The sequence below is a fragment of the Micromys minutus genome (genome assembly GCF_963924665.1).
Source record: "Micromys minutus genome assembly, chromosome: 10".
In the NCBI taxonomy this organism is placed as follows: Eukaryota; Metazoa; Chordata; class Mammalia; order Rodentia; family Muridae; genus Micromys; species Micromys minutus.
The window spans coordinates 51,742,781-51,759,636 of NC_137979.1; the positions used below are offsets into that span (position 1 = coordinate 51,742,781).

Genomic DNA, 16,856 nt, shown 5'->3' on the forward strand with positions numbered 1-16,856 from the left:
AGCTTTATACAAATAGTATTCTTAATACTATGTAAGATTTTTTTTATTACTGTCTTATTTCATTGTCCGTTGTAGATGGTTGATATCAGGTTTTGTCTATATGAAGAATTCTGTGACTGTCTGCTACATGTCAATTTTTTTTTTTTAATTTTTGCTAGTAAGATACTAAAGTACAGATATTCTACAATGTTACAAATTTAAAACTATATTTGTGTAATGGGAGGTACAAGGGAACAGGCAAATGGAAACCATTTTTTTTTTTATTTTTGTTGGATTTTCTCATTTATTTGGGGCACAGGTATTTATTTTCCGGACACGGGCATCTGTTGGTTATATGGATTGCAGTTATCTTTTTTTAATTTGGATGTTATTTAAAAATATGAAATGCTTCATAAATTTGTATGTCATCCTTGCACAGAGAAGATGCTGATCTTTGAATCATTTCAACATTAGTATATGTGCTGCCAAATTGCCTTTAGCCACTGTGTAGTTTGCCTTTTCCCCCTTTGTGTCTTATTAGTAAACTTTACTTTGCCAGATAATCTTTTTGTTGTTAATATTTTTTGTTTATTAAGGCGATTTGGGGTCTGGAGAAGTTAGGAACTTCTGAATTGGCTCTTGCCAGTTTGGTTCCAAGTACCCTCATCCAGAAGCTTCCAAACGTCTGTATCTCCATTTCCAAGGAATCCTAAGCCCTCTGGGGCAGTCCGAGCTTCTGGGGTTAGCATCCCAATATCAGTGACGGAATATTATGTCTGTTCTTTTGTGACTGGGTTATCTCACTCAGAATGATATTCTCTAGATGCAACCATATTCTTAAGAATTTGGTTAAGTCATTGTTTCTGATGGCTGAGTAGTACTCCATAGTGTAAATGTATCACAATTTTTGTATCCACTCATCTACTGAAGGACATCTGAGTTCTTTCCAGCTTCTGGCTATTATAGATAGAGCTGCTATGAACATTGTGGTCTATGTATCTTTGTTGTATATTGGAGTTTCTCTGGGGTATATGCCCAGAAATGGAATGGCTGGATCTTCAGGTAGTACTATGTCCAATTTTATGAGGAATGGCCAGACTGATTTCCAGAGTGGTTGTATCAGTTTACAACCCCACCAACAGTGGAGAAGTGTTCCTCTTTCTCCGCAACCTTGCCAGCATCTGCTGTCATCTGAGTTTTGGATCTTGGCCAATCTGACTGGTGTGAGGTGGAATCTCAGGGTTGTTTTGATTTGCATTTCCCTGATGGCTAAGGATGTCCAGCACTTCCTTAGATGTTTCTAAGCCATTCGATGTTCCTCAATTGAGAACGTTTTGTTTAGCTCTGTACCCCATTTTTTAATAGGATTGTTTGATTCTCTGGTGTCTAGCTTTTTGAGTTCTTTGTATACCTTGGATATTAGGCCTCTATCTGATATGGAGTTGGTAAAGATCTTTTCCCATTCTGTTGGCTGCTGTTTTGTTTTCTTGGCAATGTCTTTAGCCTTACAGAAACTTTGCAATCTCATTAAGTCCCATTTGTTAATCTTTGACCTTAGAGCTTGAGCCATTGGTGTTTTGTTCAGAAAATTTTCTCCTGTGCCTATATGTTCTAAGGTTTTCCCTACTTTCTCATCTAATAGTTTCAGTGTATCTGGTTTAATGTGGAGATCTTTGATCCACTTACACTTGAGCTTTGTACAAGGAAATAAGAAAGGGTCTATTTTCATTCTTTTGCATGCTGAGTGCCAGTTGGACCAGCACCATTTGTTGAATAGACTGTCCTTTTTCCATTGAATGTTTACAGCTCCTTTGTCAAAAATCAGGTGACCATATACGTGACGGCTCATTTCTGGATCTTCTATATTATTCCATTGATCCACGTGCCTATTTCTATACCAGTACCATGCAGTTTTCAGCACAATTGCCTTGTAATATAGCTTGAGGTCAGGGATAGTGATTCCCGCAGATGTTTTCTTGTTGTTGAGGATGGATTTCACTATTCTAGGTCTTTTGTTATTCCAGATGAAATTGCACATTGGTCTTTCCAACTCAATGAAGAACTGGGTTGGAATTTTGATGGGTATTGTACTGAATCTGTAGATTGCTTTTGGTAGAATGGCCATTTTTACAATGTTGATCCTTCCAATCCATGAGCATGGGAGATCTTTCCATTTTCTGAGATCTTCCTCGATTTTCTTCTTTAGAGGTTTGAAATTCTTGTCATACAGGTCCTTCACTTGCTTAGTTAGAGTCACAGCAAGGTATTTCATAATTTTTGTGACTATTGTGAAGGGTATCTTTTCCCTAATTTCTTTCTCCACATGTTTGTCCTGTGAATATAGGAATGCTACTGATTTGTTTGAGTTAATTTTGTATCCAGTCACTTTGCTGAACTTGTTTATCAGCTGTAGTTCTCTGGTGGAATTTGTGGGGTCACTTAAGTACACTATCATGTCAGCTGCAAACAGGGATGTTTTTACTTCTTCCTTTCCTATTTGTATCCCTTTGATCTCCTTTTGCTGTCTAATTGCTCCAGCCAGGACTTCCATTACTATGTTGAATAGGTAGCCTTGTTCAGTCCCTGATTTTAGTGGGATTGCTTCAAGTTTCCCACCGTTAAGTTTGATGTTGGCTGTTGCTTTGCTGTATATTTTATTATATTTAGGTATAGACCTTGGATTCCTGTTCTTTCCAGGACTTTTAACATGAAGGGGTGTTGAATTTTGTCAAATGCTTTCTCAGCATCTAGTGAGATGACCATGTGATTTTGTTCTTTGAGTTTGTTTATATGGTGGATTACATTGATGGATTTCCTTATATTAAACCATCCCTGCATCCCAGGGATGAAGCCTACTTGGTCATGGTGAATGATCGTTTTGATGTGTTCTTGGATTCGGTTTGCAAGGATTTTGTTGAGTATTTTTGCATCAATGTTCATAAGTGAGATTGGTCTGAAGTTCTCTTTCCTTGTAGGGTCTTTGTGTGGTTTAGGAACGAGGGTTATTGTGACCTCAAAAAATGAGTTAGGTAGTATCCCATCTGATTCTATCTTGTGTAATAGTTTGGAGAGTATTGGTGTTATGTCTGCAATAAACGTCTGATAAAATTCTGCACTGAACCTGTCTGGACCTGGGCTTTTTTTGGTTGGGAGGCTTTTGATGACTTCTTCTATTTCTTTAGGTGTTATGGGATTATTTGGATGGTTTACCTGGTCCTGGTTTAACTTTAGGATCTTGTATCTGTCTAGGAATTCATCCATTTCTTCCAGATTTTCCAACTTTGTGGAGTATAGGCTTTTGTAGTAGGATCTGATGATTTCTTGAATTTCCTCAGTTTCAGTTGTTATGTCTCCACTTTCCTTTCTGATTTTGTTAATTTGTATACTCTCTCTTTGCGCTCTAGTTATTCTGGCTAGGGGTTTTTCTATCTTGTTGATTTTCTCAAAGAACCAGCTCTTGGTTTTGTTGATTTTTTTTCAATGGTTCTTTTTGTTTCTATTTGGTCTATTTCTGCCCTAATTTTGATTATTTCTTGCTGCTTACTCCTCTTGGGTGTATCTGCTTCCTTTTGTTCTAGAGCTTTTAGGTGTGCTGTCAAGTTGCTGATGTATGCTCTCCAGTTTCTTTTTGGAGGCGCTCAGGACTATGAGTTTTCCTCTCAGTACTGCTTTTATTGCATCCCATAGGTTTGGGTTTGTTGTGTTTTCGTTTTCATTGAATTCTAGAAAATCCTTAATTTCTTTCTTTATTTCTTCTTTGACCCTGCTATAGTTTAACAGAGCGTTGTTTAGCTTCCATGTGTATGTAGGCTTTTTGTTGTCTTTGTTGTTGTTAAAGACCAGCCTTAGACCATGGTGATCTGAGAAGATGCATGGGAGTATTTCAATCTTCTTATATCGATTGAGGCTCGTTCTGTGTCCAATTATGTGGTCAGTTTTCGAGAAGGTGCCATGGGGTGCTGAGAAGAAGGTGTATTCTTTTACTTTAGGATGATATGTTCTGTAGATATCTATTAATTCCAGTTGGTTGATAGTCTCTGCTAGTTTTACAGTGTCCTTGTTCAGTTTCTGTTTCCATGATCTGTCCATTGGTGAGAATGGGGTATTAAAGTCTCCCACTATTATTGTGTGGGGTGAAATGTATTTTTTGAGCTTTAGTAGGGTTTCTTTTATGAATGTGGGTGCTTTTGTATTTGGAGCATATATGTTAAGGATTTAGAGTTCCTCTTGACAGATTTCCCCTGTAATGAGTAAAAAAGTGTCCTTCTTTATCTTTTTTGATAACTTTTGGTTGGAAATTTACTTTATTTAATATTAGAATAGCCACTCCAGCTTGCTTCTTGGAGTTGTTTGCTTGGAAGTTTTTTTCCCAACCTTTTACTCTGAGATAGTGTCTATCTTTGTCTCTGAGATGAGTTTCCTGTATGCAGCAAAATGCTGGATTTTGTTTATGTATCCAGTCTGATAGCCTATATCTCTTTATTGGGGAGTTGAGACCATTTATGTTAATAGATATCAAGGAATAGTGGTTTCTGTTTCCTGCTATTATTGCTTTTGTAGGTTGAGTTGTGTCTGTGTCTCTTTCTTCTTTTGGTTTTCTTGCTTAGGAGTTTTCTTGTTTTTACTAGGATGTAGTTCCCCTCATTGTATTGGGTATTCCACCTACAATTCGTTGTAGTTCTGGTTTGTGGTCAGATATTGTGTAAATTTAGATTTGTCTTGAAATATCTTCATCTCTCCATCTATGGTGATTGATAATTTTGCTGGGTATAGCAGCTTGGGCTGGCACTTGTGCTCTCTTAGGGTGTGCATGATGTCTGTCCAGGCTCTTCTAGCTTTCATAGTCTCTGTTAAGAAATCAGGTGTGATTCTGATTGGTCTGCCTTCATATCTTACATGACCTTTTCCCCTTACTGCTTTTAGTATTTTTTCTTTGCTTTGTGCACTTGGTGTTTTGACTATTATGTGTCGGGAGGAATTTTTTTTTTTGGTCCAACCTATTTGGAGTTCTGTAGGCTTCTTTTATGCTCATGGTCATCTCATTCTTAAGGGTAGGGAAGTTTTCTTCTACAATTTTGTTGAAGATATTTACTGTGCCTCTTAGTTGATATTCTTCTCCCTCTTCTATTCCTATTATCCTTAGGTTTGGTCTTCTCATTGTGTCCTGGATCTCCTTGACATTTTGGGTTAGGTGCTTTTTGGTTTTTGCATCTTCTCTGGCTGTTTTGTCTATGTTTACAGTGTTGTCTTTGGCCCCCGAGATTCTCTCTTCCATCTCTTGTAGTCTATTGGAAATGCTTGCTGTTGTGACTACTGATTTCTTTTTTAGGTGTTCTACCTCTAGGGTTATCTCTTTTAGTGTTTTCTTTATTGTGTCCATTTCCGTTTTAAATTTCTTCTTCCATTCCTTCATCTCTTTGGTTCTGTTTTCCTCTAGTTCTTTGATTTCTTTGAGTGATTTTCTTGTTTCCTTTTTAAAAGCTTCTGATTCTTTTTGCTTTTCCTCCCGTTCTTGTTTAAGGATCTCTATCATCATCTTGAGGTATGATTTTAGGTCTGCATCTTCTTTTTCTGGGGTGTTTGGCATTCCAATGTTTGCTTTGATGGGAGAGCTGGGCACTGGTGTTGCCAGGTTGTCTTCGTTTCCTTGGGATATTCTCTTTTGCTTTCCTCTTGCCATCTTGTTTTTCCCTTGTACCTGTTTTTCCTCTGTCCCTGGATCTCCACTGGTCCAGGTAGCAGATGGTCCGAGCCCTGTTCTGTGCCCCAAAGCCACTGGGTGGGAACAGAGGTCCCAATGCTGGGTTCCTGGTCCCTGGATCAGGCAGGGCAGGGGCGCCTCACATGGATTTCTAGCAATCTTCCAGCCTTCTTGTTTAATCATAGTCCAAGTTCATTATTACATTTTTTAGTTACAGTAGAATCCTTATCATAAAGACATGGAATTTTTTATACATATATCCTGTATATGAGCATTCATACCCAAAACCTGGAAACAACCCAGTTGTATTTCAATGTGTGAATGTGAAAAGAAAGTGGTACATGCAAATAATACATTATTACTCAGAAATGTAAATGAGTGTACTGCTGGGGGCTATAACATATATAACTGATTGATAAAGAGCAGATCACAGGGGGACTGGAAAGATGTCAGGAAAGTTCTTATCAGGCAAACATGAACACCCTAATTCAGTCACTAGCATGAGGGGACACATTTGTCATTTCAGCATTGGAAAGGCAGAGACAGGTAGATTCTGGAAGCTTTGACCAGTCAGCCTACCATAGTCAGGGAGCCACAGATCCCAGTGAGAGAACTGGTTTCAGCAAGGTGAGTGGCTTCTGAAGAATTACACACACACACACACACACACACACACACACACACACACACACGCACACACACACACACACACACACACACCAGATAAACAGATTATATAGTGATCCTTTAGTTTCCACATCTCTTGCATGTTTTGTAAATTCTGGTACAGCCTAGCATTAAAATTTATCTATGGGTACACCTAGACCTTAAATCATTAATAACTCAAGAGCTAAGAAGATAGCCTTGTAGCAATTTTTGGTATTTGAAAATCATTATGTTTAATCTTTACACACCAAGAAAACTTTGACTATTTCCATGTTACGTTTTGTTTTACATGTACTTTATGCTCATTGTTACTAGTAAGATTTCAATGCATACTATCAAACCTTTAAAAAAATCAACTACTGACAAAAATATATTCATATAGTTTTATGCCTTTAAAAATCTATACATGTACCTGTTTTTTTTAATAAAGTTGTAAGAAAAAAATTTATTTATAGAAAATATTTGGTATTTGCTAATTAATTTTTTTAGGAGAAAGTGAAACAGGGCTCTTAAATACCTAGAAAGTCATAATTTATGATAAAAAATTGAGAATTCATTTAATATATAGCAAAGAAAAGAGATTGTGAGATGAAGGAGAACAGTTTTATAATTTTATTTACTCAGTAATTAAGCTTTCAGTCATTTGGCAAGTATAATACTACATAAACACATATTTATAGCATAAGAATAATTCTACCTATTTTTTTCTGTTGCAGAGAAATTTATTTGTGGTACCCATTGAAAGTAAAATAGAGTATCTGGCATGAATTCAGTGACTATTCTATGTAGTTTTCCATGGATAGGACTTTGTTTAGTACTAGCATACAAAAATATATATGCATTCCTGTCTGATGATCCAACTTGCGACTTTAGGAGGGAAGTCACAATGAATGGGAAAGTGAATGGTAAAAATCAAAGTCTTTCTTTTCTTAGCATTTGAAGTGTTTAAATGTGTAATATTGAGTATCAAAAATTATAAAAAGCTTTTGTGTTTTGGTGACAAACCATGTGACACTATAGCTAATGATTGTTGTGTTAAAAAGATATAAAATGATGCATTCTAAAATATTCTTTTTTGTTTTGTTTTTAATTAAATTTTTATTGAATATTTTCTATATTTACATTTCAAATGTTATCCCCCTCACACACACTCCCATCTCCCTTCCCTTCCACTTGCTTCCATAAAGGTGCTTCCTCTCCCAACCACCCTCTCCACCTCAGTGCCTTGGCATTTCCCTACACTGGGAAAACACGCCTTCACTGAACCAAAGGCCTCTTCTCCCATTGATGCCAGACAATGCTATCTTCTGCTACATATACATCTGAAGCCATGCGTCTTTCCATGTGTGCTCATTGGTTGGTGTTTTAGTCCCTGAGAGTTCTGGAGGGTTTGGTTGGTTGATAATGTTGTTCTTCCCATGGGGCTTCAAATAAATCCTTTCAGCTCCTTCTGTCCTTTCTCTAGCTCCTTCATTGGGGTCCCCATGTTCAGTCTAATGGTTAGCTGCAAGCATGCTCAACCTTATCTGTATGACTCTGGAAGAGCCTCTAAGGAGGCATTCATATCAGGCTCCTGCCAGTAGCACTTCTTGGCATAAGCAGTAGTGTTTGAGTTTGGTGGCTGCATATGGGGTGGATCCCCAGATGAGGCAGCCTCTGAATGATCTTTTCTTTAGTCCCTGCTCCTCTATTTGTTCCTGTATTTCCTTCTGTGAGTGTTTTGTTTTTTTCTTTTCCTCTCTTTTAAGATGGAGTGAGGCATCCACATTCTGGCCTTCCTTCTTTTTGAGCTTCATAAGATCTGTGAATTGCTTCTTGGGTATTCCAGAGCTTTTGGGGCTAATACCTGCTTATTAGTGACTGCATATCATGTGTGTTCTTTTGTGAGGGTTACCTCACTCAGGATATTTTTCTAGTTCCATCAGCTTGCCTAGGAATTTCATAAAGTCATTGTTTCTAATAGCTGAGTAGTACACCATTGTGTAAATGAAATAGTCTATAGGATCTGTGTGATAATGGCTTCTTACAAAGTGGGATTAAGTACACCTGGACTTAAAACTTGAAAAAACTGACTTATGTAAACATCTCATTAAGGTTTTTTTATGTCTCATTTATAGTGGATCATTGTGAGCTCCCTGGCTCATTTTTTAATGATTTTTTAAAAACCATCTTAAAGAGTGAGTAGTCTAAGGGGAAAACACTAATTCTGTTTAACATCTCTCAGTGGAAGAGATTGGAAAGATCAGTTTTTATAGTTGGCAGCCACTGAAATGCCAGAAAGCTAATCATATGGAAAGAATGTGACATTCTTTAAGCAAGAGGGTAAAATGAATGCCAGAGATCAGGAATTTTAAGGAACTAAATTTCAGGGGGAAAATGAGCCAGGGTTTCCTTTTGAAGTGGTAAAGATATTCTAAAATTAGGTTGTGGTGATGGTTGTATAACTTTATGAATAAGTTGAAGTATATATTTTCAATGAGGTAAGATTTACAGTATATGAATTTTATCTCAATTTTGGTTGGAGGAAGAAGGCGTGGTGATGAGGCTTTCTAGCTGAGAGTAGGAAGACAACCAATAGAAGAATATTTGTGTACAAGGTCACCACGGTAGCAGTGAAAAGTGTTACATGTGGGGAGAAGAGACCACGAATAGAGGCCTACTTTCTTAATATTGTAGGAAGAGAACTTTTCTTTTGGACCAACCCTAGGGAGTTAGAATTAGAGAACTCACTGAGAAGTGTATGTGTGTTGGTGTGTGTGTGTGTGTGTGTGTATGTGTGTGTGTGTATGCAAATACGACATTGCAAATATTTGTAAATATGAATAGGACCTAATAGTTCACTGAACAAATCCTAGGGGGAGTGATATCCCAGTAACAATTGTCATACCTAATATATAGCTCTTTGTGTAAATGCCTTATATCTCTAAGAAGAACAAAAGCTTTTAAAGAGATTGTCTTAACTCCATAGCTGAGACTGGGAGAATACTAAATGAGTCTTAAAAGTCGTATGCCATAGAACTGTCCAAAACATGGCAAGAGTATGTTAAAAAAGCCATAAGAGCCATTGTTTACTGTAGCTAAATCTAAAACAATTTGAACTAAATAAATACTGATAATAACTAATTACAACCCATTGTGTAAAATAAGAATTAATGAAACAGATGGAGAAAATCACTATTTGAGAACAAGGACAGTAATTAATTAAACCAGGAAACATTAATACTCAAAAATAGCAAACATTTATTGAATAAGAGTTAGACAAGTATTTATTTATACACCACTATTTATAGGTATTATTCACTGTAGCAAAAACTGGAACAACTGCCCAGATGCCAACAACAGATGAATTAATTGATACTATTCCATTAAAAAGGAATGACATTCTGATACATGTTACTGCATGAACCTTGAACCCATTATGCTAATTGTATAAGCCAGACCCCGAAGAACAAACTGCTGTATGATTCTGTTTTAAAAGGTGCCTGGAATTGGCAACTAGACCAAGGAAGCAGGTAGAATGGCAGTCACTGGGGCTAGGAAAGGGGGAGGACAGAGAACATCACTGTTTAGCAGAACTGTATTTCATGAGGACAGTGAAAAGTTCTAAAAGTGGATAGTGTCTGTGGCCACACAACACTGTATGCACATAAGAACAATGAACTATAGCACCTAAATACAGCCTAAAGAAAATCCCATAGTTGTTCACCATAAAGTATACTAAGAAATGGAACATTTTATGTAAATTAAGTTTTCCATCAGAATACTTATTAAATACAAAGTGAGACAGTATAATATTAAAATAGAAAAACCTGGTTAGACAGTGGCATAACTGAGTAATCCAAGTAACACAGCAATACTTTTTTGATATTTCTGCCCAAAAATGAATATCCTAAATTGAGAAACGGTGTACTAAAACTAAATTATATGCCTTATAAGAGTCCAGATGATGACAACTAACACTAAAGAACTGTTTCAGTTTTTAAGATGGAACTGATGGCTGAGTTATGTAAGCCTGAAATAGCTCCTTCTGCTCTAAATCATGGCACCAACCTCGGACTCAAGCATGAGTTCAACCTGGGGTAAAGGTCGTAGTAATGTGAAGGGTTAGGATCCTGATTTCTGTCCTGGCCTGTGAGTTATCAAGAGATAACTTGTAGAAAATAAATGGCCTTGGGGGATGAGCAGAAATCTGTAAGTTATAGGGGGAAAAGTTCTTTGTACTATTTTGAAACTTCATCAAAGTTAAAATTACTTCAGAAGAATGGGGTCCCCAATAAAGAAGATGGAGAAAGGACTGAAGGAGCTGAAGGGGTTTGCAACCCCATAGGAAGAACAACAGTATCAACCAACCAGACCCCCCCCCCCCCAGAGCTCCCAGGGACTAAACCACCAACTAAAGAGTACACATGGAGGGACCCATGGCTCCAGCCACATATGTAGCAGATAATGGCCTTATTGGGCATCAATGAGAGGATGCTCCGGTGTAGGGGAATGCCAGGGCAGAGAGGCACGAGGGAGTGTGGGGGTGTGGAGGAGGGGGGGGGATGGGATAGGGGGATTCTGGAAGGAAAACTGAGAAAGGGAATCAAAACAATGTCAAGAAATACAGTAAAGTATCTGTTGTGGCTAAAATGTAGACCCCAAGAGTAAGACTGTGTGTAAAAGCTACTGGCCAAAAAACAGGGACCTTTTTCTGTTCAGCATGCTACAAAAACATTTAAATTCAAGTATTTCCTGTAAATAAGTTGAAAATAATCTCATTAGATTGTGTATGAAAATTAAAATCTTTAAAAGTGGGGGGAAAATCAATGGCTGAGGAGATAACACAGTTATTAAAATGCCCTGTATGCAGGATACTCCAAGTTCAATCTCATACCCACTAAAAACCTGGCATGGCCTTTTTGATTTATTGTACTTGATTGATTGTAATCCCAGTTCCAGGGAGGTGGAGACAGAGATCTGACTGCACAGTCCTGCCTAGTCAGCAGTCCCAGGTACCAGTGAGAGATGCTAATCTCAAAAACAAGGTAGAAAGTTCCTGAGGAAAACACATGAGGCTTACCTCTGGCTTCTACACACGGGAGTGTGCATGCACCCACACAGAAGTTTTAAAAATCGGCTGATAGACTGGAATGTTGTAATTTTGAATTTAGAATGTGAAAACTAAAGAGAAACCAAACTGATTATAAGAACAATAATAGAACTTAGCCATTTTGTTTTTAAGATTCATGTTTGCTGTCTTCCTGCTTCAGGTGATGTGGAACAGGAACTTGGCCCCCCTCCATCTGTAGATGAGGCAGCAAACACACTCATGACTCGTCTGGGTTTCCTGCTTGGAGAGAAAGTCACAGAAGTACAACCAGGTGACCAGTACAGCATGGAGGTACAGGATGAAAATCAGGTAAGTGATGATGCAGAGTCAACTTGGTGACACAGTGGGAATCAGCATTTTATAGCAGGAAGGAAAGATAGCATTGTGTGTGGGTGTGCGCTTATTCTGGAAGGAATCAAATCAATTCTCAGAATTCAATTTGAGGCCTAGGATATAGTTTAGTTTTTCATAGACACTCTTATTTGTGGTTTATATGCAGAAAAAACAAAAAAAAATTATAAATAACAAACCACCCAGGTGAGGGATTAGCACCACACTGAAGAATTAGTCTACACTATTAGAATCTACACTATTAGAGTCCACACTGAAGAAAGAGTCTACACTATTGCAGCTCTTTGTGGATTATTGCCAGATTAACGAACTGCTAAGACTAGAGCAGATCTCAACTAGTTTCAAAAACTACCAGTTATTTTTACCGCAGTAGAATTGATTATAAGATAACTTGAAAATGACAGCTAAAAGGTAAGCATACCCAATGCTATATTATTAAATAGTATCCTTCTCAACAGCCTTTGAATCCAGAAAATTGGGGGAAAAAACCTTAAATTGTTTTGTTAGGATGAAAAATAATTAAGTTATAGTATATAGCTCAAGGTAACTGTAGGCTTAAATAAGCACTTTCCTCCCCAAGTTGCTTTTAGTCATGGTCTTCACCAGTAATAGAAAGAAACCTAAACAGTGCCTTACAGTGAAATACTGTACTAGGGAAATGGCTTGACCTACTACTCTTGTTCTGGGAACCAAACCTCAGGCCCTGTGCTTCCTAGGCAAGTGCTTTACCACTGAGCTAACCACCAAGTACTTTTTATTTCTTGATATTTATGTTGAGGTAGCGAGTGACTGTCCTAATAATGACCACTGTCATGATACCCTTCCCTTTTCTTATACTCAAGTGATTTTTTTTCTACAAAGTTGCATTTCTTAAAAGATGATAAATTTTCTCATCTTGCTTTTGAGATTCTTTATGTCACTGTGACTTCAAGTTAAGTCACAAATATGTAGACTGTGCCTTACATTTAAATATACTCGTAAGGCCATGTCTCCAAATAAAACTCTAAAGAATGAGGCTGTGGAATAGCTTGTGATAGAGTGCTTGCTCAGCAAATAAAAGGCCCTAGATTAATTTTTTATCTCCCCACCAAGAAAGAAAAGAAGGCCTACAGGGTAACAGGATTATTCTGGCCATTGTACTTTGAAAGCTAAAAGTGCCATAGAAATAAAAAAGTAACATGCAGGGAAATCAGGGTGGAAAATATACAAGACTATGATTTAGGGAAATTGTCTCATTGCCTTCCTATTCTGTATTTTATTTTTATATTATTTATTACTATTACATTTATTTATTTGTGGATGTATAGCAGTATACCATGGCATGTATATGGAGGTCAGAGGACAACTTGTGGGAGTCAGTTTTTTTCTTTTACTTTGTGGGTTCCAGGAATCAAACTCTGATTATCAGGCTTGGCAGCAAGAGCCTTTCCTTGCTCAGCCATATCCCTGGCCCTGTTTCACATTTCTTTCTTATTAAGTGCATATGGGTGGTTTAGCTGCATTAAGAAATAAATGGAAATGTATAAACATAAAAATAATGATGACAATCATAGCTTCTTGGAATATAACATTTTTAACTGTCTAGGAACCACACAAAAAGTGGCTCTATTGAGCACTGAAGTTTTTAGTCTAGGAAGATTATTAAGAACTAGGAGGACATGATGTTTGGTAACTTTCATCTGCATTAAATGCAGGAAGATGTCCTAGACCAGGACTCTGGTGACAGAATCTTAACAGGCAAGTTAGTGTCCCTCCTTCATTTGTTAAAGAACAGTTGCTGAATGGATATTTAACTAATAACTTTTTCTTATCTCAGCAGTTCCTAACATGTTAGGATGAATCTTAGGAGCTCCATCTTAAGTTTGCCTGTATTTTCAACTATTATAATTGTGCAAATGTGTGAATGTCCATGCTATACATGTTTATATTAAAGCACATGTGTGAAGAAGCCATGTGAAGTGGTGGATGTGTAGGAAAGTCAGAGAACAACTTTCTCTTCCTGTCATGTGGGTTCCAGGGATCAGACTAAGGGTGTCAGGCTTGCATAGCAAGGGCTTTACACTGTGCCACTCACTGTGTCTGTGTAGAACCTTTTAAAAGATCCAGATTGGGAACTTCAGTTTGCTTCCAGTGGGGAATGTTAAGGACAATTGAAAAACTGCTAAAAGCTTGAAGGATTGGAATAGCTTAATTAGATATCTATTTTGTCCTGCAGCATGGAAAATAATATTTGTGTCTTGTTCACTACCCTCCATATATAAATGTAAGGGCTGTCTTAATTCCTAAGCCTTGTAAAGTTTTTGAGTTTCTAAACAACTTATGATTTTTACTTTTACCTTCAAGACTTTGAAAAGCATGTTTTCTATGATACTTGCTTTATTTTGCAGAGAATACTATAATAGTCATGCGTTTGGGGCTAACATTCACATAGATCATGGTGTGTATATGATATATTGTCTGTTGACAAAGCCAAGAATGGGGATCTTGTGTACAAACAGAAGTGGGTTGTTAACCATGGACTCATCCCCAAATAAAACTTCGTTTCAGTGTATGATCGGTATAGACATATCCAATATAAAATACCCAAGCGCAGTTCATTTTATTAGCCCACAAGCAATATAAATTAAGTGCAAGAAGGGTAAAAGTATTCTTTTAATAGTTGGGGCCAGCCCACGTCCCTTACCACTCACTACAATGGTTAGAATGTTGTTAGAGTATCATCAAGGAGGCTTCCTGTCAGAAAGGGCAAAAGAGTGAAATCACCTTCTTTTCCCTTTTCAGTGTGCACCAAGGCCAAGATCCTCTTAAAGAGGCCAGGGATGTTACTTTCTTCCTGTGCTGTAGCTCTTAGTGTTGTACTTTCGAACCATCCTACATGTGAGGGAAATAAACACCCGGCTCTTTAAAAATTAAAAAAAAAAAAAAGTATGTTGCTATTTTAGGTTGAGGTGGTGTAGGAGTCAATATCTGTTGGCTTTGTTGGAGCTTGTCTGTCTGTCTTTTTTAAATGTGTTTGTAAGTGATTCTGCTGCTGCCCACTTAAAAGCCATTGCTCTAGTGATTAATAATATTTTATAAAAATCAGAGGTCACAAATAAATTGAAACTCCTTTTTTCTCTGGAGAAATCCTATGTAGTAGGAGAATTTTACCTCATAAATTTTGATGGCTTATTTCATTGTAAGGAAAAAAAATCTTTGTATTATTAACATGATTAAAAAGGATTTATTCAGCTATAACTTAATCAGATTGTTGCTTTTGTTCAAGTCAGATGTATCACTTACAATCACATACAGTACTGAAATTGAAATTCAACACAGATTGAGCATAGATAATTAAACAGAAGAGTTTTTGTCTAGAAATCCTCATTGAGTTAGTTGAAGATTGTTAATATTCTTAATTAATAATCAACACATTCTCAAGTTATTAAATGTAGATTCTTCGTTTCAACAGAGAGACTATTGATGGAGAGTATATGTAAAGAAGTTGAAAGACATCCTCTGGGTGCGGAGGGAGGAGAAATGAGATAAAGAACTGTGTGAGGGGGGCCAGGAGGGAAGGGCAGTGGCTGGGTTGTAAATAAATTTTTAAAATTTTAGATTTACTATTTAAACATGTTAATTCATCATTAGTGCTTCTTCAAGTAATCTTGTGTTTGATCACTTATGACTTTTATAAGAATAAAATTACTTTAGATACTGACCAAAAAGTACCTTTATTCACTGTATCAGTAATTTATTTGGGTAGAAAGAGCTGAAAAAAAAAAAATAGATCTTTCATTAGTTTGACAAACCAGAATATATTACTACCAACCGTTTTTGGTAATTTTAAATTTTTTCATATTTAAAAAGTTACTAGGGAAAGCTGAGCACAACAGTGCACTCATGTAATAGGGGAGCCTGGGCGGTGAGGGAGGCACACGGACAGTAGTTCGAAGTTTGTCTTCTTTCTGTGCGGAGGTCAGTTCCCATCTAACCAGAGACCTGAACAGGTGGTCATCTCAGGCATAAGAATTAGTCAAGATAGAAACTTATCTTTGCACATAATCACCTTTTATAAGATATTTCTGTTGTGTTAAATAAACATTGTTTACTCTGTGTCATTAAAAGAACTTATAGAATAAGATATTATGATCTGCACTCATAGCCTATGTATCAAAAAGACCCTTCTTTTCATTAAGAACTGTTTTTATTCTCAAGTGCAAAGGTATTTTTTTCCTAGCCAAAGGTCTTTAACAAGACAAAGTTTCAAGCCTTCTGAAGAGGTTCATTGACTGGAAATAGCACCTGTGCTTGAAAAAATTCTGTTAGTGACAGGAAATGTAAAGTCACTGGTAATATCTTAAGCAGAAAAACTAGCCACAGGTCTCTGTTCTTGTTAAGCTTTTAAATTTCATCCTCAAAAGCAAAAACAAAGCCAGTGTAAACAGTTGTAAAGGCCACATGGTGATTATTTAATTTTTTAAATCATATTACTATTTGGCCTAGAGATACATTTTAACAGCTGATCAGTTTATCTATTTCTGTACTGACTTTATTTTCAGACTTCAGCAATCACCCAGCGAATAAGTCCCTGCTCCACCTTGACTAGCAGCACTGCCTCTCCACCAGCCAGCAGTCCCTGCTCTACACTCCCACCAGTCAGTACAAATGCAGCTGCCAAGGACTGCAGCTATGGGGCAGTCACCAGCCCCACCTCCACCCTAGAAAGCAGAGACAGTGGCATCATTGGTAAGCTTTCTATAATAATCATTTGGTATATTTAATTCCTCTTAAAAATAATTATACAAGTGTAAGATTTTGAGAGATATATCTTGAGATATGTATGTAAACTTGTTCATTTTAAAATGCTGAAGTTGAGGTCTGGGGGGGGTGGCCTGCTGCATGAGCACCCAGAACACAGAGAGTGCTTGGCAGTGGTGCTTGTGGCAAAAGTTCCTTTCTGGCTCATAGTAAGAGAGTATCCAGATCTGCCCAGAAAGGCTGTGCTGACAGACCTGACTCCAAGGAGCTCTTCCACCTAGACTAGCAGGTAACCTGGGGTACAGACCTAGTGAGGTTGTGCAGTGA

At 37.3% G+C, this 16,856-nt stretch overlaps 1 protein-coding gene across 1 annotated transcript in view; it reads left to right on the forward strand.

Annotated features, from left to right (window-relative positions):
- Positions 1-16,856, forward strand: part of TANC2 (tetratricopeptide repeat, ankyrin repeat and coiled-coil containing 2) — a gene marked incomplete at both ends in the record, with an annotated part of 236,840 nt that overhangs the window by 77,681 nt on the left and 142,303 nt on the right. Inside the window, 2 exons of the mRNA XM_080922462.1 lie at positions 11,599-11,747; positions 16,331-16,517. Of these exons, the coding sequence (XP_080778588.1) occupies positions 11,599-11,747; positions 16,331-16,517 (336 nt within the window). The remainder of the gene's footprint in view (positions 1-11,598; positions 11,748-16,330; positions 16,518-16,856) is intronic.